At 43.3% G+C, this 23,841-nt stretch overlaps 1 protein-coding gene across 3 annotated transcripts in view; it reads left to right on the top strand.

Annotated features, from left to right (window-relative positions):
• The window catches only part of FGD3 (FYVE, RhoGEF and PH domain containing 3), an 83,142-nt gene that overhangs the window by 35,157 nt on the left and 24,144 nt on the right, over window positions 1-23,841 (top strand). For all 3 annotated transcript variants that reach the window (XR_001413089.1, XM_014951550.1, XM_014951551.1), the window contains exons 3-10: window positions 695-863; window positions 1,975-2,572; window positions 10,389-10,478; window positions 12,397-12,533; window positions 14,194-14,350; window positions 18,759-18,897; window positions 19,728-19,786; window positions 22,608-22,754. Coding sequence is in view for 2 of the 3 variants with exons in the window: in XM_014951550.1 (XP_014807036.1) it covers window positions 695-863; window positions 1,975-2,572; window positions 10,389-10,478; window positions 12,397-12,533; window positions 14,194-14,350; window positions 18,759-18,897; window positions 19,728-19,786; window positions 22,608-22,754 (1,496 nt within the window). In the remaining variant the exon portion in view is untranslated. The remainder of the gene's footprint in view (window positions 1-694; window positions 864-1,974; window positions 2,573-10,388; window positions 10,479-12,396; window positions 12,534-14,193; window positions 14,351-18,758; window positions 18,898-19,727; window positions 19,787-22,607; window positions 22,755-23,841) is intronic.

The following is a 23,841-nucleotide window of genomic DNA, read 5'->3' as shown; positions in this document are numbered from 1 at the left end:
CTTTTTTTTTAAAATACTGTATTAAACTTTGTACCTTTGCCTCCTAGTGAATCCTTAAGCAGAACAAATACGTTCTTACAACGTGTGCTTTATTTATACTGTGTACAGCTCAATGTAGAACCAAAAGAGGAAGGAAATTTATGAAGACTACACCACAGAAGAGATGGGGGAGGGAGAATGAAAGGAAGAAAAGCTATTATGTTCTGCCTGTGGCATTTTCGACCGAGCAAACACAAAGCACTGAAATCCATGGTGGGATTGTTTTTCAGTGGGTTGGGTTGGGCTCCCCCCCTACCAAGTATAAGAGATTCACCAGAGTGCTTGAGTTTTGAAAAGTCATGGGAGAGGAAGCTCATTAGTGTGATCGAGATGGTGAGCACATTTGCAAAAACGAAGTGTGAGCTGTGCATCCTGTTTGGTAACAAGGAAGCGGTGAAGTTCTGCGAGCCACTTGGTTTGTTACCACGTCTGATACGGCCATAGAAATACAAAATAGAAGCCTGTCATGGTTTTTTAGCGTACAGCAGCTTGCTTTGGTGTAAGAAATTCATTGGGACTGCACCTGTGCAGTTTATGAAGGATGGTGAAAGAATGGATACTCCTCGGTCTGCACTGAGCACTTGGATTTTGTTCCCAGCTTAGGATAAAGAAGATGGAGAATTATCCTCTTGTCTTTTCCCCTCTCTTTCATTAGTACCTCCTAAGCCTGTCCATCTCAAACCTGGCCAGGAAAGAATTCCTCCGGCACCTTCTCGGCCTTTGCCAGCTGATCCCAAGTCGTCAAGGAGCTTCACACCTGGAGAGGAAGAAATACCAATATCAGCAGGAGTCAACACACTTATTGAAAAATTTGAAAGTATTAGGTAAATATGGCTTTGCGAGACCTGCTTTAATTCTTCCTTTTCTGCATTCTTAACTTAGAACAATAAAACCCAATTGTAATTATCGTGTAGAAACTCCTCTTGGGATGTTTTCTGCTGGAAGTACAGAGCTTGACTGACTGCACGGTTTTGGTTTTGTTGGGTTTTTTTTAAATAAAAGCATGAATTTCAGCAACTTTTAGTTTGTAACAGACAGTTGTTTGTAAGGAGCTTAGACTTGCTGAATTTGGTAAGTGTTCTGCCAGAAACAGGTAGCTCAGAGTCTGCTTTCAGTAAGTTGACTTTATGTCGCATTATAGGAACTTGATGATTGTCATCTAAAACAATTGAGTTTTCTGTCTAAGATTCAGTAAACATCAGAATACTGTTAGCTTGCTTCTTGGAGGAAGTGGAGAGTTAAATTGCAAAATACTGTGAAACAACGTCATGGAGAACAGCATTTCCTCTGAAACTTTACATATAAGAGATATTAAATAGGATAAAATATATGGCTTTGGTGTAAAACCAGCTCGTTTTACAAACATATGAAAACTCTGAAGACCAAATCTGCCCGATGGAGCTGAGTGATTTTTTTCATAAAGAGGGAGATGGAGGCAGAAACACCATGCTGTGCCTTGGAATGTATTATCACCCGGGTGAACCTGGTAAGGTGTCTTTTGAAAAGCAAAAGTCGTGCCCTCTTGTGCTTAAAAAACATCCTCTCTCTGCCAGAAAATACCTTGCCCCAAAGCCTTTGTTCTGTTGAAAAACATAAGTTCCTGTTTAAACGAACCTACAACCAAATGCTTCTCTTAAAAGACGATTCCTCCCTCCCCAAACCTTTAAACCAGACTGTTCTTCAAGGCAATGTGGGGAGCACTAAAGGCCGGGGACAGTAGTGGTGCCATTTCAGTAAAACTTATGGCTAGGGGGTTTCTGAAATTGTTGGCTGGATATTATTACAACAGTGTGCACGCACTTACTTCTTCGGGTTGTGAAGGGGGCACAGAAATACAACTTGATTCAAATGATAATCAGGCCCTCTCTTTTGGGGCACTTTTGAAACCTCCAAGTGTTAATATGAATGACTGTGGTGCTTTCTCTCCACCCACAGGCAACCTGTACATATTCTTCAAAGAAACCAGCTAAATTTAGCTCTTAAGATGGAGCCTGGCCTGGACTCACCCAAACAACCAAGCTCGTGTGACTGTGACATGGGGGCTTCCAGCGGCTCTTCCACAAATGAAAAAAGCGAACCGGATGAAAACGAGCCAGATTTACCATGCAGTGCAGATCTGTCTAACACAGACATAATGAAAATTAAAGAGCTAAGCATAGCCGATAACAAAAGCCGCGAAGACTGTACTGCTGTGACTGTGAGCAAAGAGCCCTCTCGAGAGCTTGGCAATAAAGACTCAACAGCAGAACTGAACGGTAACGGTAAAATTCCCAACAGAGACAGTGGCATCGACAGTCCTTCTTGTAGCGTGGCAGGGGAAACGTTCCCCAGTGAGGATGGTGTGGAGCAGAAGAAGCCCAGCGTGGCTGGGAACCCAGGAGAGACGGAACCCAACAAAAAGGGCACAAAATCTTCCTCTGTGGAGCAGAAGAGAGACTCCACACAGGATGAAGACAGTGACATTGATGAAGGAAGCAGCGAGGAGCAAGAGACAGCAGAAGTGCCAAAGTTAGAATATTTGGATGTAAACAAGGTAAGGTGGTTTAATCATTACTGTTAAGTGCTCTGAAACCAGTGCTCTGGCTCTAGCCAGAGATCCCTTGCATCACTTTCGTATGTTGTTTGGGGTTTTTGTTTGGTTGGTTTTACGTCAAAGGCTCATGACAGCCATTATGATTTCCTGCCTGGTGCAGGTCGTAACTTGTTCCTGATGTAGATAGTGTCTTTTAGAAAGGTTTCCAGTGTTGATTTAAAAGGTTTCGTACAAGAGACTCCATCACAGCAAGAGGTTAAGTTGTTAAGTGCTTTTGTAGGTACGGACTCACACCTTGTGTTTCTTGTTTGGGTTTGTCCAGGTTCAGCTTCTAGGGCTTAGATCCTGTTGTTTACAGTGGGGCTCCATGATGTGCAGAGGGCTAATTGGATAGTGCATCTTGCAGGTTCAGGGCCTTCCATCTTAGTAAGACATGCATGATGGAAACAGTAATTTATTTATTTTTTTACACAAAGACTGTGCTTCTATTGGTGTGACTACTTTTGAATGCAAATAAGTTGTTTTGAGGATAGCTATACCAAATCACTCTTCAGGAAAATGTGGCTAGAAGAGATTTGCTTTGAATCCAGAGTAATGTAGTCCAGGCTGTTGTGTATTTGCTGCAGCTGTGTAAGATTAATGACATTTTCCTTTGATTATTTATCAAGACAGTTATTTTGAGAAATACTGATGACAGAACAGGTTAGATTTTTCCAGACAAAGAAAACAGAAGATGCTTTGAGAAAAATGTCTGCAAAATATTCCACTTTTTGTTTGGTGAGGTTTTTTATTTGTGTTTATGGGGATGTTTTGGACTTTTTTCTTTTTTCCCCCTCAGCCATTGTAACAGTTAAGTTAATATTTGGGATTTTTATTTTTTTAAAGAATATGATGAGAGCTAGCAACTAATGAACTGTAGGGTTCAAACCTCAGTTTGTACAAATCAGGAGTTCTGTTGAAATCACCAAATATATCCTGATTTGTACATGTCAAGATCTTGTCCCTGGGGAAATGTGGCAGTTAAAACCCATTCAGTAGCTTCTGGGTCAAATTGGCCAGTTACTATTGAATAGTGATGAAAATTGCATGTGGGTAGGTGGTCTCTGAGCTGACAAGTACAGTTTTAGAGTACAACTAATGCTCCGTGGCATCCCCTTTTTTTCCAAGAACAGAAGACAGCCTGATGAGGCAGTCATACCTACAGGAAGATATGAAAAAACCCCAGACTTTCTCTCGCAGCACATTGCTTTGTGCTGTCATTCTTCCTGCTGCTTTATCTCAAGCTCAGCCTGGTGGGACTGGACTCACCTTCCATTCATGCTGCTCAAAACAGAGCCCAGGATTCCGGTACTTTATTGCTGTGCTGTCCTTCTGCAAATTCGGTGGGTGTCGATCCCACCAGCTGCTAGCATAAGGTTAGTCAGAGGGAAGTGGAAAGGACCTAGCAGACTAGGAAGCAGTGATGGCTGTATGAACCTCTTTGGCCAAACCCAGGTGCTTTCTGTAGATGGGGAGGATGTGCTTTCAGTCGCCTCTCTGCCAGTCTGCAGTCCCACTGGTAGCTGGTGTGGATTCACGAGGAGGGACCTGTCACAGTATCACCGAATGGTTGGAGATGAAAAGGACCTTTGGAGATCATCTAGTCCAACCCCCCACCAAAGCAGTTTCACCTGCAGCAGGTTGAACAGGAACGCATCCAGGCGGGTTTGAATATCTCCAGAGAAGGAGTCCCCACACCCCTTCTAGGCAGCCTGTTCCAGGGCTCTGCTACCCTCAAAGAAAAGAAAGAATTTTTTCGGCATGTTGAGATGGAATTTCCCGTGTCCCAGTTTGTGCCCATTGCCCCTTGTCCTGTCACCAGGCACCACTGAGAAGAGTCTAGCCCCATCCTCTTGACAGCCACCCTTTAGATATGCTCAGCACTGATGAAGTCCCCTCTCAGTCTGCTCTTCTCTAGGCTGAAGAGCCCCAGGTCCCTCAGCCTTTCCTCATCACAGAGATGCTCCAGTCCCTGATCATCTTTGTAGCCTCTGCTGGACTCTCTCCATTAATCCCTTGTCTTTCTTGAACTGGAGAGCCCAGAACTAGACAAACATCAGCCTGTCCCACCTCCCTGAAAGCCAGGGAGGACACCCTTGTCTTGGCACTGCATACGTTGGACATGACTCCCTGGGCATGGAAGACTGCTGTGCAGATTGCCTTGGGCGTGTGCAGGAGTAAATCCATGGCAATATGAGTGAGAAGATCCAGGAGGACTGCAGGGTCTGCACTCCCCAAGGAGACCTCTGTCTCTTATCTTGTATGCAAGAATTTAATAGGGGGTTGGCAGAAAACATCTTAGTGATGGAGACTCCAATTAACATCTGTATCTCAGCATCTGTTAACACAACATCTGATCCATCCCTTGACATCTGGTATCTCTTCAGTAGTCTGCAGGTGAAAGCTTGTTTGCATCTCAAATAGCCTGATAAAACAGAGTTACGAGGCCATGCTTCTTTGCAGCATCCTCAGTGAATTTATGAGAGATCTATAGTGGAAGATTATTTTTTTTTGTTTTCTTGTGGAAGTCTTCTCCCTGAAGTGCATTTATGTGAGGCACTTCGGGTTCTGCCTCGGATTTTAACTTGATTTCACCTTCACAAAGGCATTTTTGACACTGACCAAGCTACACTAAATTAGTTTGTCTTTGCAGCCAGGTGGAGGGGGAAGGCTTAGAGATTTGCTACCTCCTCTGTAGTGTAAGGATTGTGCCCTCTTCTGGTGAAGCCAACCTGTGCAATAGATCTCCACACCAACCTCCCTCTCCCTCTGCTTTGATTCTGTTGCAGATTTGGGGCACTTTGGACTGAGGGTTAGGGTAAAGGGCCATGGCTTCCAGCGAGGAGAGCCAGCGCGATTCAAAGTGAACTTGTTCAGTGGTTATTCTTAGGCTGGAAGTTCACACCACCCTTGGCAAAACAAAACCAGTAATTTTCCAGAAAAAAAGGTATCTGCCTCGCTGGAGGGAAGAGAGGAGAGTTCGGCCGGCAGCAGCTGCAGGCATGAGAGCTGGGGAGAGCCCCACTCCTCCAGAAAGCCTTGTCTCGGGAGCCAGCATCTTTCTCCTGCTTCCCCCTTCCTACTCCTAGGACCAGACTTTGCAGCTGCACGATGAGAGAACCAGCACTCTCATTAAAGATGCAAGTTTCCAGAGAGCTTTGTTATAGTTGGAGGAAGAAGCATATGAAGAACAGCTGCAGAATGATTTAATGATGGCTCAGGAACTCCTAGGATATCAAGTTAAGTGAAGCTCATGAATAAACATCAGTAAAAAAAAAAAATCAGATCTGCTTTTTTCTTCTCTAATTTTCTACTTCAGATATCTCTCCATCCACCACCCGAGCTTTCACACATCCCAGAGCTAGCAAAGGAACATTGCCTGATATACGACTCGTATTGTTTTATTTAGTCTAGATTTAGCTCTGCAGTGTGATGTGGCTTCTTTCAGGAGTCTGCAGAACAGTTGAAGAGGTCTCACTATTAGCACACAATTACTGCAATATGCTTTAAAATCTCAGGGAGTGAGTTGCTGGGTTTTCCAGTTATCTTTTATCAAAATGAAAATGAGCAAGGGGAGCTTATTAGTTTTTATAATGTCTCAGAAAATGTCAGGAGTTCCAAGAACTGAGGCGTGTTAGCCCTGACGGTTACAAAAAAGAAGAGATGACATGGAAGTCAGAGTGAGGTGCTGTCATGCTCTGTAGTCACAGACCCAGGGCTTTGGCCGACTGCCTGGGAGCACTGTAGTAATCCCTCTGAGAAGGCTCACACTTCCTCCTATCTTTTTATTTAGATACTTTTCACTAAGAGTAATATGTTCTCATTAGTAATCACTAAGACATGCCTTCCTCCATCTCTCCTGCTTCCTGCTGGGTAAAATAGGAATAATGAAGTCCCACACGGGCCTTATACAGTCACTGACGCAGACTTCCATTCTGCCTGCATGTAGCTGGAATTTCTCTTCTGATTTCATTGTACAGTTTGTGTTGGAAAATTTGGCCTGCAGTCCTGCAAGTCAGACCTTTGGGTAAGATTATCTCCATGTACATTCTGAAAAAAATGTGCATAGGTCAATGGTTTAGTCGTAATGCTGGTTAAGAAAAATGAGATAAGTTATCATCATCTTTTTTTTTTTTTTTTAATACCCTAAGGAAAATGAGATCTCAATACAACAAAGAAGACAACCAAGCATAGGATAACTTTTCCATATTGTTTTCAGCATGTTTGAGTAGGAATTTGTCTGTAATCTTTCTGGGACTTCCCGCATTCTCTGTAGGGGTGACTGGTGGGGGTTTTAAGCATAAGTTTATATGATATTAACTGAAGCTGTACACAGCAGCTTTCTTGCAAGATTCACCGAAAGCCTCGTGTGATAGAGATGCCAACTGAATATAGTTGTGCACAACCAGTTGTATGAAAAATGGCTACTGCAGGGCACTGCCCAAGTTTTCTCATATCAGGCCTTTGTTTTTTACTTTAAATTTTCATTTGAAATTTGCTTTTCCTGGTGCTCAAAGACCAGGGCAGAGAGGTCAGTCTTTGCACCCTGAATCCGTGGCCCAGGTGTGCTCGGTGAGTGGGTTTGCAGGAAGCACTGATGTGCTTGTGGGCACCTACTTGCCCAAATCAGCTCAGCATGTGCCAGTCACCAGTTCGTCCCTGGGACTGGGCTATTTCAGGGCGAACGTATTCCCCCCACAGACACGGATCTGACCTTTGTGAGAAGCTGGTTCTGTTTGTTCTCAGGCTGGCGTTTTCCCTTGTCTTTAATACGTTTTACGGACAGTTACAGCTGGAGATGAATTTTTTAACCTTTCCCCAAAGCAGTTAAAGAGCATCTTGTGACTGCTGCTTCGAGCACTGGCGTGAGTTTCCTGCGTCATGAAGTCAGCACCTACCGCTTCCCTTTTCCCTTCCTTCTCGTCACCCACCAGTTAAACTGTTGCCACAACACCCTGCGGCAGATGCCCGGCTGTATGGTGCGGCTGGGGAGGACAGTCCTCCTGGGCCGTGGCCCTGCCGAGCCGTCACTCGGCAAGTGTTTTGGGTAAAGCAGGAGGGAAAAGCATTTACGAGAGTAGAACAGCCTGAAATCTGCACAGGGTGGAAGACTGCAAATATTCTACATTTCTGTGTCATTTATGTACCTCATAAACGGCATGTTGTTTTTCCAGGGCCTCATTAGTAAAGTTAAATATACATCTCTGGTATGACTTAGAGGTTTAAACAAGACCATTACATGAGGAATATAGTCCACATTTGAATTTGCAAATTTGTTTTACTTTGCCTTTAGAAACACAGACCATGAAATACCTCCTTCATGGTGAAATGAATTACAGCTCAGGCTTTGTTAAAGCTGTCCTGCCGTGGCACAAAAATAAGGTTAGAAGAATGGGACTGCCTCACATTTAATTAATCTACTGTTTCATTTAAAACATTATGCCCATTGAAAGGCAAATGTGTTGCAAATTAGTTCGAAAAACATGCCTCTGCCACTAGCAGAGGCAGCAACTGGAGATAGAGCTGCTCTTTAAAACTGAGCTCAAGCTGAGAGTCTGTTCAGCCGTTGTTTGGTATTTAAACAGATGTCAGCAAGTTTTTTGGAAATATAAACTGAGTTGCAGATGGTGAAGGTCAGAAGGTTAAAAAGTGCCTGTGCTATGTAAAGATTTACTTCTGAGAACAAATGTATCTGGTTGGAAATAATTATTTTTCAAATTCTGAATTCAAACAAATCAAAGGATACTCTCGGCGGCTGGGATGCCAGCCTGATTGCGTCAGTGCCTTTCACTCAGGCTCCCTTCTGTGCCCAGCAAAACTGGCAAATAAATTCTTTCAGAGTTAAAGACGCTCACAGTTACTGGAACTCAAATGGCCAGGAATGAATTTCATCACAAGCTGTAGTATCTTTCATTCGCTTGTAACAAGTTCAAAACTTTGTTATGCTGTGATTTCTTTCTTTCTTCCTTTCTCCCTAAATATTACTATATATCACGTGAATGAATGAAGCAGGATGTTGTATAGCATGTTAGAACAGCTTAAAAGAGTATTTGAATTTGCTTGAAATAATTTGAGTAGCAGGTAGGCAGAGGACGTGTCAAAGCTCTATTCGTGGCATGGTTGCCCATCTCTAGGTTTGTGCCTAGAAAAAGAGGGATTGCTTTAAAGGAAGATGGATGCTGTTTCAAATCCAGAAAAGCTATTCAACTTCCTTCAATTAATACTTACATCATGAAACTGTGGGTGCTTCATGCTAAGCGGTACCTCATTTCATGTAGGATAACATTGGGTCTGGTTTGTTTGAATTCTTTGAATTTCTAGCTCAGAAGTCTGTGAAGTCTTTCAGTTGTATTGCAGTTTGCCTAAATGTGGGGAGGGTTTATTTAAATTTTTCTTGTCAGCTTTGTTTGGAAACAAGATGAGGTCATATTGAAAAAGCTTAAAGAGAGCATTTAATTGACCTTTTCTAACAATCTGATGGTGGGCAGCAGGATTACGTCTAGAAATGCCTGCCACAAATGCTAGCAAGTGCACAGAGACAGACATTTGGGATAGAAATCCCTGTTGCTGGTGGGGGGCCCAGGTGCTTCCTGAACTGGAAACAGCCCTCTGTGTTTAATAGAATTCAGCTGGACTTTTACTCCATGGATTTGTCCGGTCCTTTTGTGAACCTCCATGAAAGTTTACCCTCTGCAGTGACATGTTGCTTGAGGATGTGGCTCTTGGTCTTGAAGCAGCACCATAGCTATTTTATTTGGTGCTCTTCAGTTTTCCCACAGAAGAAATAGGGAAAAATTGCACCCAGATGATGCTCTCTGTTCTGGTCATCATTTGTACAAATCTCTTGTCTTCATTGCAGTTGTCTCATTATTCCAGATTGAGCTCAGTAAATTTTCCCTACATTTGATCGTCTTTGCTGCCCCTTTTGGCTGTTGGTGTTCCCGAACACAAAAGAGCCAGCCCTCAGTTCTGGACCCTAGTTTTGGTTTGGTTATATGTAAGCGTGACGTTTAAAGTCTAGACCCTTAAAAAGGTATCTAGAGCTCATCAGAAAGCTAAAGCCTGTATTCTAATAATTCAAGTATTTTTAAGCACTAAGAGAGCGAAGAGTCTGTGTCACTTTTGGCTAAACTGTGAATGAAGTTCACGTTTTGAATGCACTTCATAAGTGCATTCAAATTTTTTAATTAGTCCTTTATCATATTATTTTTTTTAAATGAGCTTAATGAAAGACTTCACTGAATGACCTGAGTTACATTGCTCAAAATTATTTCCAGGGAATTGGCCAGTGTTTAAAGCTGCACAAAAATGGTAGGAATATGCCGTAGAGAGTAACGCTGCACGGGCCAGGGGGAGGAGTCTGTGGCCAAATAGGTCTGGTTTTCTTTTTAGTCTTTTAGTCACACTGAATCCAAAAAGGAGAACAGTTGATTTACAGTCTAACGCCTTAGTTACCAAATAGACTAGACATATTTCTAGATTTGGAGGATGTTTCTGGTTCTTTGTAGAAAAACATAATGAACTAAAGTGATGTCCTGACTAGCCATTGATTGCATTACTCATTGCTCTTTCAGCAAATAGCTTTATAAGTGTCTCTGGAGCAAACTGATCCTTTGGTGAGGGATGTGGAGCAGATTCTGAAATGTGTTAACCTCCTTCACTTCAGGCTTCTCTGCTGGCAGGGAATTTAGCCCACTGAGAAAATGGAAAAAAGAACAGTTGATGAAACTTGGGTTTGTAGGAGCAGATGGACTGTTACCTGTGACTTTCTTTTCAGTGTACAGAGCCCCAAAAGCTATTCAACATTGCAAATGAACTGCTCCATACAGAAGAAGCATATGTTAGAAGACTCCATCTGCTGGACCAGGTAATTCGGTTTTAAATAAACTCTGCTTTCTTTTCTGTGAGCAGCAACAGTGTCTCCTGTTTATCCCCTAACCTATAGCCCGATTGTGTGAAAACACCATTTATGGGTGGGAGATACTGGAGAGCTGGGCCAAGAGAAATCTAATGAAATTTAACACGAGCAAGTGTAGGGTACTGCACCTGGGGAGAAATAACCCCCTGCACCAGGACAGGTTGGGGCTGACCTGCTGGAGAGCAGCTCTGAGGAGAAAGACCTGGGAGGTCTTGGGGACAACAGGAAGACCATGAGCCAGCAATGGGCCCTGGTGGCCAAGAAGGCCAATGGCATCCTGGGGGGCATCAAGAAGAGCATGGCCAGCAGGTTGAGAGAGGTCATCCTGCCCCTCTGCTCTGCCTTGGGGAGGCCCCATCTGGAGCACTGGGTCCAGTTCTGGGCCCCTCAGTTCAAGAAGGGCAGGGAACTGCTGGAGAGGGGACAGCAGAGGCTACAAAGATGATTAAGGGCCTGGAGCATCTCCCTTATGAAGAGAGGCTGAGGGACTTGGGTCTTTGTAGTGTGGAGAAGGCTGAGGGGGGATCTGATCAATGCCTATAAATACTTAAAGGGTGGGAGTCAGGAGGACGGGGCCGATCTTTTCTCAGTGGTGCCCAGGGACAGGACAAGAGGAAATGGGCACAAACTGGAATATGAGAAGTTTCACCTAAACATGAGGAGGAACTTCTTTACTGTGAGGGTGGCAGAGCCCTGGAAGAGGCTGCCCAGGGAGGTGGTGGAGTCTCCTTCTCTGGAGACATTCAAAAATCGACTGGACAAGATCCTGTGCAACCTGCTGTAGGTAGACCCACTCCGGTGAGGGGGTTGGATGATGATCTCCAGAGGTCACTTCCAACCCCGTATGATTCTATGAGATGGACTTTGCTGCCAGGGGCCCCAGAGGTAAGCAGGTTCCCTCCACTGAGGATTAGGATGTCAGAAAGAGGAATGGCAAAGTTACAGACACCATCAGCATTCGATTCTTCCCTGGGCGTATGTGGAGAGGAAACTACAGGGATTGCTGAAGGCACTGAGAAATGATGAAAACCGTGATTTCTCTGTAATGTGCAAGAGATTTGAGTTTTACTGAAATCAGGCCATGTGGGTCAGCCTCATGCTTACAGAAAATTATTTCTTTTTTTTTTTAAACGACAGTGTTTCATAATTGGTGTCCATAATGTTTACACGTGGGGTAAAGTAAAACTGGTGTGATGACTCTGAACTTTATTCCACATAAACATCTACACAGTTCAGGCATTTCTATAATTATCTCAAAATAAAAAATACATGAATGTGCAGGAAAGAAAGAAAAAGAAGGATGAATTGCTAATGAAAGGTTTTTAAAAATGAGGAAAAAAAAGAAATTTGTCACCTTGTTAGAAAACTTGTTAGAAGCTGTAATTTGCAGAGCCCTCTACCCTCCACTCTAGAACCTCTATGGAAGACTTTCCATTGTTTGCTTTGGATGAGTAGAGACTGTTTCAGGACCTTGGAAATCTTGGGAGTGTCTTTCCCTTTTGTTTGGTACAGTGTAATTTTTCCCACAGAGAAACATGGTTTATTTTGCTTCACGTAAATAAGAGTCAGGGACTGCTTGTTTTGTGCAACTTGTACTCCCAAATACAAGATATCTCATCTCCTCAGTAGTTTCAATCTTTTTAATTTACCCCTCAGATTTTTCTAATTTACATCTATGGCCCATAGCCATAAATCTAACCCTGTTTGGGCTTACGTTTTGTGAACCTCCGGAAAGACCCCAAGGAGTGACAAACAGAAGTCAAAAATTGTAGCTCTGTTTTAAAGCTTTGTAATATTGCAATCTAAAGCCAGTGTATCTAGGATTGTTTTTTGTAAATATGTGGTGGTGCTGTCTTGTCTCATGCAGGTTTTTTGCACTAAGTTGTCAGAAGCAGGTATTTCATCTGAAGTGATAACAGGAATATTTTCAAATATTTCTTCCATCTATTGTTTCCATGGACAATTTCTTCTTCCTGAGCTCAAAACAAGAATTACACAAGAATGGTAGGTACCTGTCATTACAATTAGGTTAAAAATATGTTTTCAAGAAACTATTGCAACCATAAGGCCTCGTCTAATTCAAAAGTTTTTAATTGTTTAATGCGGTAGTTCACTTGATTTAATACATTAGGATGGAGTCTCTTAAGCATTTCTGAATATAGAAATAGACCTGAGTACTCAAAATTTCGAGAGTGTATTGTGAGAATTTTTTCAGTCCAAAGTATTTTTCTTTATTGTATTTCCACTCTTCTATTATTGCAGTACTATGAAATTGTAGTACTAGGAAGGAAGAAAATTGCTTATTTTGGCACCACTGTAACATATTTTAAAAGCACAGTTACTTCTCAGAGAAGGAAAATGCATTGTCATGTCACAGTCTAGACTTTGAGTGCCATGTTGGAGACTTCATGAGGAACATCCATTTCATATTTGCTTTGGTGAATTACATTACGATTATATAAAATTTAATTTAATGTTAAAATTAGCATTATAACAGCAAACCAATGGAAAATCTGGACAGATAAGATAGATGACAAGCCATCCTACACAAGGATGGCTGTTGTTGAGCACCATAGTGTTGCAAGTTTTTACTCCAGAATTTGTTGGCCTTCTGCTGAAGGAGATAATAAATACTATTGGTTATAGTGTATATGTAGTTTCTTTAAGAAAATTGATGTTTGTTTTTTTCAGTGAGTAACAAGGGTCAAGTACCAATTAAAATTTGGGAAGAGTTGCAAGTTGCAGATGATGCAGAAGTGCAGAGAAGTTAATTGTAAGGCAGAGGTAGGAAACTGGATTTGAGGTGACACACTGGCTGCAAAGAATGTCCTGCAGTGGAAGGTGCAGACAGTGCTGACACAGCACCTTTCCAAGACCTTAAGTGATGAAGGCAAGAGCAGAGTTCACATCTCTCTTGACTGAGTCTGGTCTTCACATAGTTCATCGATGACCAGAAGGAGTAAATGAGCCTCAGCACCTTTGCACCTGACTTGCATTTACAGGGAGAGCTGTAATAGCAGGGGAGGAAAACTGGAGAGTTTGGGAGTTAGAAGAGGGCAGAAGCTTGTTAAATGGCTAAAGGGGAGCTAGTGTGGTCAGACTGCAAAGCTACAAGTTCGGCGGGAGGGGAAAGCTTGGGGGAAAGGGACTGGCTCTCTGCCTGGCCGTAAACTCGGAGGAGAGAAAGATGTATTGCTGCTGCTGCTCCCAGCACGAGGGGGGCTCTTGGCAAACGTATGTCTGGCTCCTGCACTACCTAGCTGAACTGAGCCATCTCTTGGCATTAAAACCTCTTGACATGTTTGGCTATGGTAAAAAAGATTATTTTTAAAAAGTAAAAGTTCCCCACAAGATTTTGTGCTGGACACCAGAGATATATAGATGTTTCTTTAACGATGCATAGTCGGTTTGAATCTGATCTGTGCTTAAGAGAGTGACGGTGGGGGCAGAAATATCATCCTTTGTACATCTGGATGGATGTTTAAGGTTTCATCTGTGTACGATGTAGATTACTTTAAACAAACAGCCTGAAATATGTTGACTGCATATGTGTGTAAGTGTTTGTGCATGTGGGAGACAACTGTGAAAGTCTTACAGTTGTTTTCTCTCTGAAGACAGTATTGGTTTCCGCAGATCTCAGTACTTACCTGTTTCTTTCCTGTAGGAACGTCAACCCACGGCTAGGAGATATCCTACAGAAACTGGCTCCTTTTCTGAAGATGTATGGAGAATATGTAAAGAACTTCGACAGGGCAATGGACATGGTGAACACGTGTATGCAGAGGTCCTCTCCATTCAAAGATGTTGTTCAGAACATACAGGTAAGTTGTTAATTGGCCAAATATCGCTTGGAGATGATAATTTGTTTGTGTGAGTTTATTTTTTTCCTGGTGTATGACACACAGTGTTTAGCTACAAGATAATACCGCTGTAATAGAAAATATACATAATTTTCGTGGCCATCCTTTTTTTCTCTTTTGCTGTATGACACAGGTTTTTCACATAGGTAGCGTTTTCTCCACTCACATATTTAAGAGGAGTATCAGAAGTTGCAGAGTGAAACTTTGCTGTTAGCCTGACAATTCTGACTACAAACATGTCCATAAACTCTTTGATTTCTTTTCCTCATTACTAATTTTAATTGCTTTTTAATAAATACATTTCTATTCTGAGCTGAGTGTGTTTGAATTTGGGCACATCACTGGCAGCATGTGCTCTTGGTCTGATTTTTCTGAGGCCCAGAAAGCGGTACGCAGCTCATGGGGATCACAGCTCTGCAGAAGGATGCTTAGCATGGATCTTCATGTGTTACTCTGCTGGCGTATTGGCAAAACCTCTCTCTCCTCCTAGGGCTCTGGGCCAGCTGAAGGGATGCAGCAGGCTCCCAAGCATCCTCTGCCAGGGCTGGGAACTTGGGTCCCATCCCTGGGGAGGGAGCAGCGCAGCTGCCTGCCCTTAATGGGAGGATTGTGGCTGGGCCAGCTGTCGGGAATCAAGTAATCCCCCAGCAAGCTGGGAGAGGAGGGGCCCTGTGCGGAGGTCAGGGCTGCCGGCAGGACTTGGACAGGAGCTTGGAGGAACAGGAGCTGGGGAAGGTCCTCTCCTACCAGGCTCTTGCTCCACGTGGCCTTTTCTTAACCTTTTCTGTCCAAACCTCCCCTGCTTTCGCTGAGGTTCTGTGCAGCAAATCACTGAAAAAAAAGTGCACGGGCATTTTGCTGTTATCAGCTTGTGCCAGGCTGCTGACATGGCTGTCTGAAGTAAAAATCAGTTGGTGACTGCTTTCCCTACAGGCATCTGCCCACCCTAAAATTCATCTGTCTCTCCTCACCACCGAGATACACACAAAAACGATTTGTGCGAGCTGTCAGTCTGCAAAATGGTCTGCAGCTGTCCCAGCCCAGCAGTGTTTCTGCTGTGGCTTGGGCAGGCTTTGACAGGCAGTACAAACAGAGGCACTGCCTACAGGAGATGTCACTCTGAAGCCTACTGATGGCAGTATTTCACTGTCAGTTATTTTAGCAGCAACATCACAGCAGCTTTTGCTTCTGTTGATGACTGTAGCTGCAGGAGGCAAAGACTGAACCCAGAACCCTTCGTGCACTCATCTGACCTATCTCAGTGCTACCAAAAGCCATGGTGGCTTTTCAAAATATTGGTTGAAATCTGTTGTGATCCTGCAGTAACGCACTATCCACCAAAGCTGTTAATGGAATAGTTACACAGCTGAAGACATCAACAATTATTAATTGTGCTAAACTCGGCATAAAATCACAAAAGAAAAATCACATGGTACTTATAAGTGAATGTCTGTGACTTACCAAGTTTACTTTAGCTGACCTTGAAGATAAACATACTTTCTATTTTGTTCACATCCACCTAGGGGCCAAAACTCGATAACTGGTGAGTTTATTAGGACTCCCGTCAACTTTCTTTTTATGCCATCACATAAGTACTTTTAAATATATATTTCTCATATTTAAATATTTATGTTTATCTAATATATATAAATATATACATAAACATATATATTTAAATATATATATCACAGAATGATATGGGGTTGGAAGGGACCTCTGGAGATCATCTAGTGTGGGGGGTTGGACTAGATGAACTGCAGAGGTCCCTTCCAACCCCATATCATTCTGTGATTCCGTGGTTTGGATTGTCACATGAATGAAATAAAGAATAAACATTTATTCTCCCTCTTGTAAAGTCATTTGAATTGCAGTGTAAACTCTGTAGACTTTTAAAAATTGCATAGCATTAAACTTTTCCTATTTGGAACAGTTTATTTTGTCACTGCTGACTCTTTAGAGAGGATACACTTGGCACGTGAATACAGCTGATGTGAGCCTTGAAGTGACTTCCTCCCCTGCTTCCCTATTGCTCTTCAGTGTTAAGGTTCATCCTATTGCGGGAATAAAAAGACAATGGAGAAGCTTATAGTAAGTGGATTTGGGAATATAAACCAAGTGCTAATATGCAGTAGTGCAGTTCTGTGTCCCTTTTAGTTCTTCCTGGAATCTCTGATTCTTTCCGTCCCAGTTGTATTTACTGGGAAATTGTCTCTCATCCTGTCACTGCAGGCCTTTCTAAACAGGCTCTCCCCAATCTTCCTGTAGGCTCCCTTCAGGTACTGGAAGGCTGCTGTTAGGTCTCCCTGGAGCCTCCTCTTCTTCAGGCTGAACAACCTCAGCTCCCTCAGCCTGTCCTCGTAGCAGAGGTGCTCCATCCCCCTGATCATCCTTGTGGCCCTCCTCTGGACCCTCTCCATCAGGTCCATGTCCTTCTTATATTGAGGGCTCCAGACCTGCACACAATACTCCAGGTGAGGTCTCACCAGAGCAGAGTAAAGTGGCAGAATCCCCTCTCTGGACCTGCTGGCAATGCATCTTTTGATGCAGCCCAGGATGGGATTGGCCTTCTGGGCTGCAGCTGCCCACTGCCTGCTCATGTCCAGCTTCTCCTCCACCAGCACCCCCAAGTCCCTTTCCTCAGGGATGCTTTCCAATCCCTCATCCCCCAGTTTGTATTGGTGGCGAGGATTGTTCCGGCCCAGGTGCAGAACCTTGCATTTGCTCTTGTTGAACCTCATGAGGTTCACCTGGGCCCACCTCTCCAGCCTGTCCAGGTCCTTCTGGATGACATCCCATCCCTCTGGTGTATCGACAACGCCACACAGCTTGGTGTCATCTGCAAACTTGCTGATGGTGCCTTTAATCCCTCTGTCTATATCACTGATAAAAATGTTAAACAGTATTGGTCCCAGCACGGACCCTTGAGGGACACCACTTGTCACTGCTCTCCATCTGGACTTCGAGCCATTGAGTACTTATTCTTACTGTTTCTCATTTCTCTTCCTCTCTTTTAAATAGAAATATCCCTTTGCTTCATAGGCATCCTATGAAAATTAGTACACCACAACCATCAGTACTGTTGCAAGCAGAGCATGTTGGTCTTTTATCGTGTCAAATTTAGCATAACCAGTCTCAAACCTGCCCTCCTTCTTGGTCAAGTGGAAGAAAAAAATCTGAGGCGGCTCCTTCTTCAGAGGTGGCATGTCAGCAGTGTATCTGCTGCTTGTACAGTAAGCTGTAGCAAGCAATATATGCCTATATATTCTAATTTTATGTAGTCTCTGGGGGGGGAAACACTGCATAGGACTATGAATGGGAAGAACTTTTCTGAGCCTGTGAAGAAACACACAAAATCTAAAAGATGGTTGCATATCTGCAGAAAATGCCAGACAGGGGACAAAGGTGAAACCTCTCAGCTCTGATGTCTGCTGGAGCGCTGGAAGGCTCTGCAGAGGAATCTGAACAGGCTGGATGGATGGACCAAGGCCAATGGTTTGAGGTTCAACAGGGCCAAGTGCCAGGTCCTGCCCTTGGGTCACACCAACCCCATGGATGCTCCAGGCTGGGGGCAGAGTGGCTGGAGCTGCCTGGCAGAAAAGGACCTGGGGGTGTTGGTCGACAGTGGCTGAGTATGAGCCAGCAGTGTGGCCAAGAAGGCCACCAGCATCCTGGCCTGTGTCAGGAAGAGTATAGCCAGCAGGACTGGGGCAGTGACCGTCCCCCTGTACTGGGCACTGGGGAGGCCCTACCTCAAGTTTTGTGCCCCTTACCACAAGAAAGACATTGAGGTGCTGGAGAGGGTCCAGAGAAGGGCAATGGAGCTGGTGAGGGGTCTGGAGCACAAGTCTTGTGGGGAGCAGCTGAGGGAGCTGGGGGTGTTCAGTCTGGAGAACAAGAGGCTGAGGGGAGACCTTATTGCTCTCTACAACTCCCTGAAAGGAGGGTGTAGCCAGGGGGGGTCGGTCTCTGCTCCCAAGGAACAGGTGATGGGACAAAAGGAAACGAGCTCAAGTTGCACCAGGGGAGGTTTAGGATGGATATCGGGAACAATTTCTTCACCAAAAGGGTTGTCAAGCCTTGGAAGAGGCTGCCCAGGGCAGTGGTGGAGTCGCCATCCCTGGAGATACTTAAAAGCCAGGTGGATGTGGTGCTGAGGGGTATGGGTTAGTGGCAGACTGGGTAGTGTTAGATTTGTGGTTGGCGTTGATGATCTTAAGGGTCTTTTCCAACCTAGATGATCTGTGATTCTATGATAACTTGAGATGATGTTTTACACTCCTCTGACTGAATGTGAATGATCATTTTTTATTGCTGTTTAACACTAAAGGCAGGAACAAAACCTTTCCTGCTTGTTTTCTCTTCATTACAGAAACAGGAGGTGTGTGGAAACTTGACATTACAGCATCACATGCTTGAACCAGTGCAAAGGATTCCTCGTTATGAGCTTCTCCTAAAGGACTACTTAAAGAAACTTCCAGAAGATTCTCCGGACAGAAAGGATGCTGAAAGTACGTGTAAACTCCTTGCTGTCTAATGAGCATAATAAAATCTTGGAGTTTTTTCTTCATGTGTTCAGATACTTTCAACTAGAGTTATTATAGAAATGGAGATTTGAATTACTCAAATTATTCCCAAACATAGCAAAAAGGGGTTTTGAATGCTCTTTGAGTAAAGAAGAAAAGGGTTGATATGTCAGCTCCAGGAATGAACAATGGCAAATAAACAATGACAAAATATTGAAGTTTTGTAATGGAAGAATATTTTTATTGAATACATTGCATGGCCAGGGACAAATACAGGAGGACATCCTTGTAATAGCCAGAGGAAGAAAATAAGAATGGTCTCAAATGTAGATGTTTCCCCAGGAAAGCAGGTTAGACTACATTAACACAAAGAAAGGAGAATCCTGTTGGTTTCTAGGAGTTTGTTATCTTGGCCAAAACAGGGTTCATGTTACTGCAAGCACACAAGCCCTGCTTTTGGAAAACAGTCTTAAAACTTGCTTGTGAAGACTTAAGTGAAACTTAAGTTAACTTTTAGTAGGTTGATTCCTAGAAGGTGATTTTTTTTTTTTTGTCACTCTGGCTTGCCTAGGCTTTTAGGAGAGAAAGATGAAACATTTGGATGGACATGAACCAGCTGAACATGCAGAAGTGATTGCATATGTAGCTGCTTGTAAGCATTCCTTTTAGTTTATGGAAGGAAAAAATACAGTCCTTGCTTTTGCAACAGCAATTTTGCAGGAAAAGCACGAATCAGAGAGGTGAAAACAAACCCCATGATGCTATTAGCAGATATAATCTGGAGAATGCATAACTGTTGCTACCTTTATTTGCAGAATCACTGGAGCTCATATCTACGGCAGCAAACCATTCGAATGCAGCCATCCGAAAGATGGTGAGTGGAAATTGTGTAATGGATTTGTTATCTGACCGAAACGCTTGGTTGAACCAATGGCCCCCATTGCATTAGGCTCAGTAAAGTATGCTGGGGAGAATTTTTATATACAGTGAGTCATGCTTTAAGCATCAGTTGCATCTGAGTTCTCCTAATCATAAATAGTGCTATTGCGGTTACCATGGGTTGTTGGCCCTAAATTTCACTTTCCTTGTCCGAAGGACCCAGTGGTCCTCCTTGAAAAAGCAGGTCTTCCCAAAACTCAGTATATGCTTTTCGTTGAAGAAAGTTGAATGTATTCTAATCAGGGCCATTCATAAGGTATCCTTGCAGATCTTTGCCCTATTTTTTAGTCCTGCAGGACTCCACCAGGCTGGAGGATGTTTTGGTTTGATTTTGGCTCATTTTAAACACACAGAGTGTGCATTTACTGCGTGTCTTGGTAAGCTATACTTCTAAAGCTGGGCAGTCTGAGACCATGGAGATTTAGAACATTAGCATGTTCTACATACAGAACAGCTAGTACATTAGCACTAAAGTAAATGGACTTTATAGTGACAGATGTTAGCCCTTTTGTGCACCCAAGTGCCTCTGGAGCTTGTATATCTAATAGATCTGAAATGGTACATATCAGGCTTAACACTCTCTGAGTATTTGTGGGTACAAGGTTTAGGTCCCCTTCCGTATCAGAGCCTGCCAGCGGGGACACCATGAGACCACGTTTCCTGTGGCTGCTCTAGGGCAGTAACCAGCTGATGTCTGTGTTTATTTTCAGTATGTCTCAGTGAAAACCAGCTTCTAAACCATCTATTTCTATTTGAGTCTACTGTGTTCTCTTGATACGGCTATATTTTTGGTGGAAATTTTTCTGGTTTGCGGCCTTGAACAACTGCTCCACAAGTAGCAACTATTTCGCACAGTTTGTCCCCAGAGGGGAGGAGTATGAAGCCACCAGCCAGTTGCTTTTTCTGTTAGTACGCAAAAACCTGTTTGAAAAGGCTGCTGTAATAATTTTGCACCACCTGTTTATTGCAGATAAGAACCTGAAGCCTCTAATCAGGGCTTCTTATTGCACTGAATTCTTCTGTAATTAATATTCCAGTAAGAATTTCAGCTTTGACCTCGCAGTTTCCCAACTGGTGTGTCCCATCAGCGGGCGGTGGGGGTGCGTGGGGCGCAGTGCGAGAGCCCTGCCGTCCTGCAGGCCTGCCTCAGCAGAGCCCTGGGATGCACCAGGTCGGAGCTGAACGGAAAGACAAGCAAGGGCTGTAGCAAAGTCTCCAAAAGTTAGTGGAGGTTTGAATTCATTGTTGGCCACTTCTTCCTGCTGCAGCGTAGTAGAAGAAATAAATCATGCTTCCAAAGCTGACTTTCCCTAGAAGTGCAGATGTCCCTCAGGTTTTGGGTCTGCTTTTAGCGTTTTAGTCTCTCCTTTAAAAAAATACATTGATAAGTTCAGTGGGGTTTTTGTTTGGTTTTGGGTTTTTTTGTTGGTTTTGGGTTTGTTGGGTTTTTTTAATTGGCGTGATCTCTTGCTCATCTTCCCCTTTGGTGGAAAAACTCTACTACCTTCTGGGGCCTAGGTGATTTGCTTACTTGACTTTAGTCCACGCTCCTCCTTGCCTTCCATTTAGTTTTGCAGGGTGTTTATTTTAACAGTTTGCTTTTGTCTGCATTTTTTCAGTTGTTTATTTCTTTAATCATTGATCAGAAGAATTGATTAGGGTGGGAACTGCTATGATGTATATTTGTGGTGAAACTTCACAAGTCAAATGGGGGTAAACAAAGTGTGTAAAGAGCCGAAATTCCTGCTTAATCTATAGATAGGTTGAGGTATGATGGAGAGATGTCTTTGGGCATATTTTGGGTGTAATCCCTGTCTTCACTTTCTGACCATTTGCTGACAGTGCCATTTGGAGCACATCACTCCAGCTTATGGTTGAAAGCCAAACCTTCCCAAATGCTATAACTCAGTAGCAAGATTTACACATCTTTCTTATTTTGACTTGTTAAAGCTGCTGCAGTGCCTAATACAGCAGCTGCAAGGGGGTGAGCTGTTACCTCTGTCCATTTGAATACTGTATAAAAGGACTTTAATATTTGGATGACTTAATATAAAGTAGAAACAGTGCTTTGCTGAAGAGGAGAAAGTAATGCCTTCATATAGAATTTTGACCAAGCCATAAGGATTGGTCAAAGCATTTTGTCCTGGCCTGTTTCATAGGTACTTTTTGCCATGGAGGCCCCTGCATAGGACTGCAGCATTCCCCACACAGCTGAGGGTTTAGACTTAGCTTAGAAATGCGGGATGTGACCATGCTTCCTGATGGATACCTACCTGCCATTGTCTCAGCAGCAATACAAGAGGCAGAACTTCTCAGAAGCTGAGAAGCAATCATACTGTAGCAGAAATCTTAGTCTGAGATATGAGGTGGAAGCCAAGTTAATAAATTCAAACAGAACCAATTTGGTAATGTACTAGTCTACAACTTGGCCATTAATGGACCCAATGCCACTGCTTCCAAAGATACATACTTACTAGTGAACAGGAATATCTAAAACTATCAAATAGGTTGATCTCAAAATGTCATTAAAACAGTACAATCCACGTTCGACTCATGAGTGACTAGTACAGTGTAGGGAAGAGTATGGAATAGGTATTCATTAATTTTTGAAAATAAGAAGTTGTAGCAGAAGTGAAAGACTATTTTCTTTCCTACTTATTTACACTTACCACAAAAAAAAATGCTGGGGGTAATAGACCAAATGGAATAATGATTATTTTTTTTAATTTAAATTGCTGATGGGTTTGTATTTGCAGGAAAAGATGCACAAGCTTTTGGAAGTCTATGAGCGACTAGGTGGTGAAGAGGATATTGTTAACCCAGCCAATGAGCTCATTAAAGAAGGACACATTCAGAAACTTTCAGCAAAGAACGGCACAGCGCAGGATAGGTATTTATTCTTGGTGAGTATTTTTGTTGTTCTCTTTTTTTCAGAGCTGTGCTGTGAAATGGTACATTTCCACCTTCCTAATCCCAAATAAAAAAAAGCTTTTGCCAACTGAGGCTGGCTTCTCCTTCCTCTGAGCAGCAGTTTTCTCTTGATGCATTTTCTTTGTGGATTTCCTTCCTTCTTCCACGCTTGTGTGTTGCTGATGGCTTCTCAGGCCCAAGGGGGTCTTTCCCATCTCCCCCCTGAGAGGCTGTGTTTTTGCAAAGTGCCCAAGGAGGTGTGTTTCCAGCTGTATCACCTCCTGCCAGAGGGGCAGCTCTCCCTGATGCTGAGAAAGCTCGTTTGCTTTCAGGGCAGTCGAATTGGCACCAGAGAGAGGGGGAGAAGGGGGAAGTGATTGGCTGGTGTGTTTCTGTCTGTCCACTTCTTTCAAGTAATGGTATGTGAGCCTCGCTTGCTCCTTGAACCTCTTCCTGAGAACTGAATATTAGAGTGAAACACCCCAGAGTCCTGAACTGTGTCGCGGACGGAGTGATTAACTTCACTAGTTAGAGTGAAGCAGAGAAATATTTATTAAGGTGAAACAGTGATTTAACAAAACCAGTAGTGTGATAAAACCAGTGGTAAATGCGATAGTGTTTTACAAGATTCGATGTCAGGGTACACTCTATTATTTACTGCACAGAGGACAGGGTCAGACAAGCTGTCAGGGAGACCCTCCCATTGAGTCACGAGGTTCAGAAAGGACCCCCTTGCTCTCTAAACTCCTTCTCAGAGAGGAGTCTAGGTGTGACTGGATCCAATCCTAGTCCCAGACTTGGTCAACGGTTTATGTCTAAAGGATTATATATGCACAATTAATCCTTTACATGACTTAGATAAAATTTCAAAGTTTAGCATGCTATTAGTCACTTACCGAGAATCTGTTGCGGCAAGGGATCCCTCAACCTCGAGGAGTAGAACCTTCAGTGAGCATCCTCACCAAAGGGGAGATCCTGGCGTGCAGCCGCTGCCCAACAGGAGAGCTCCAAGAGCTCTTGGGCTGTCCACTATTTATACAGTAAGATAATTGACCTATAGTCATATTTTCATGGCAACAA

This window comes from Calidris pugnax, unplaced genomic scaffold, assembly GCF_001431845.1.
Source record: "Calidris pugnax isolate Ruff unplaced genomic scaffold, ASM143184v1 scaffold203, whole genome shotgun sequence".
NCBI classification, from domain to species: Eukaryota; Metazoa; Chordata; class Aves; order Charadriiformes; family Scolopacidae; genus Calidris; species Calidris pugnax.
This window is presented reverse-complemented; position numbering and strand designations above follow the sequence as displayed.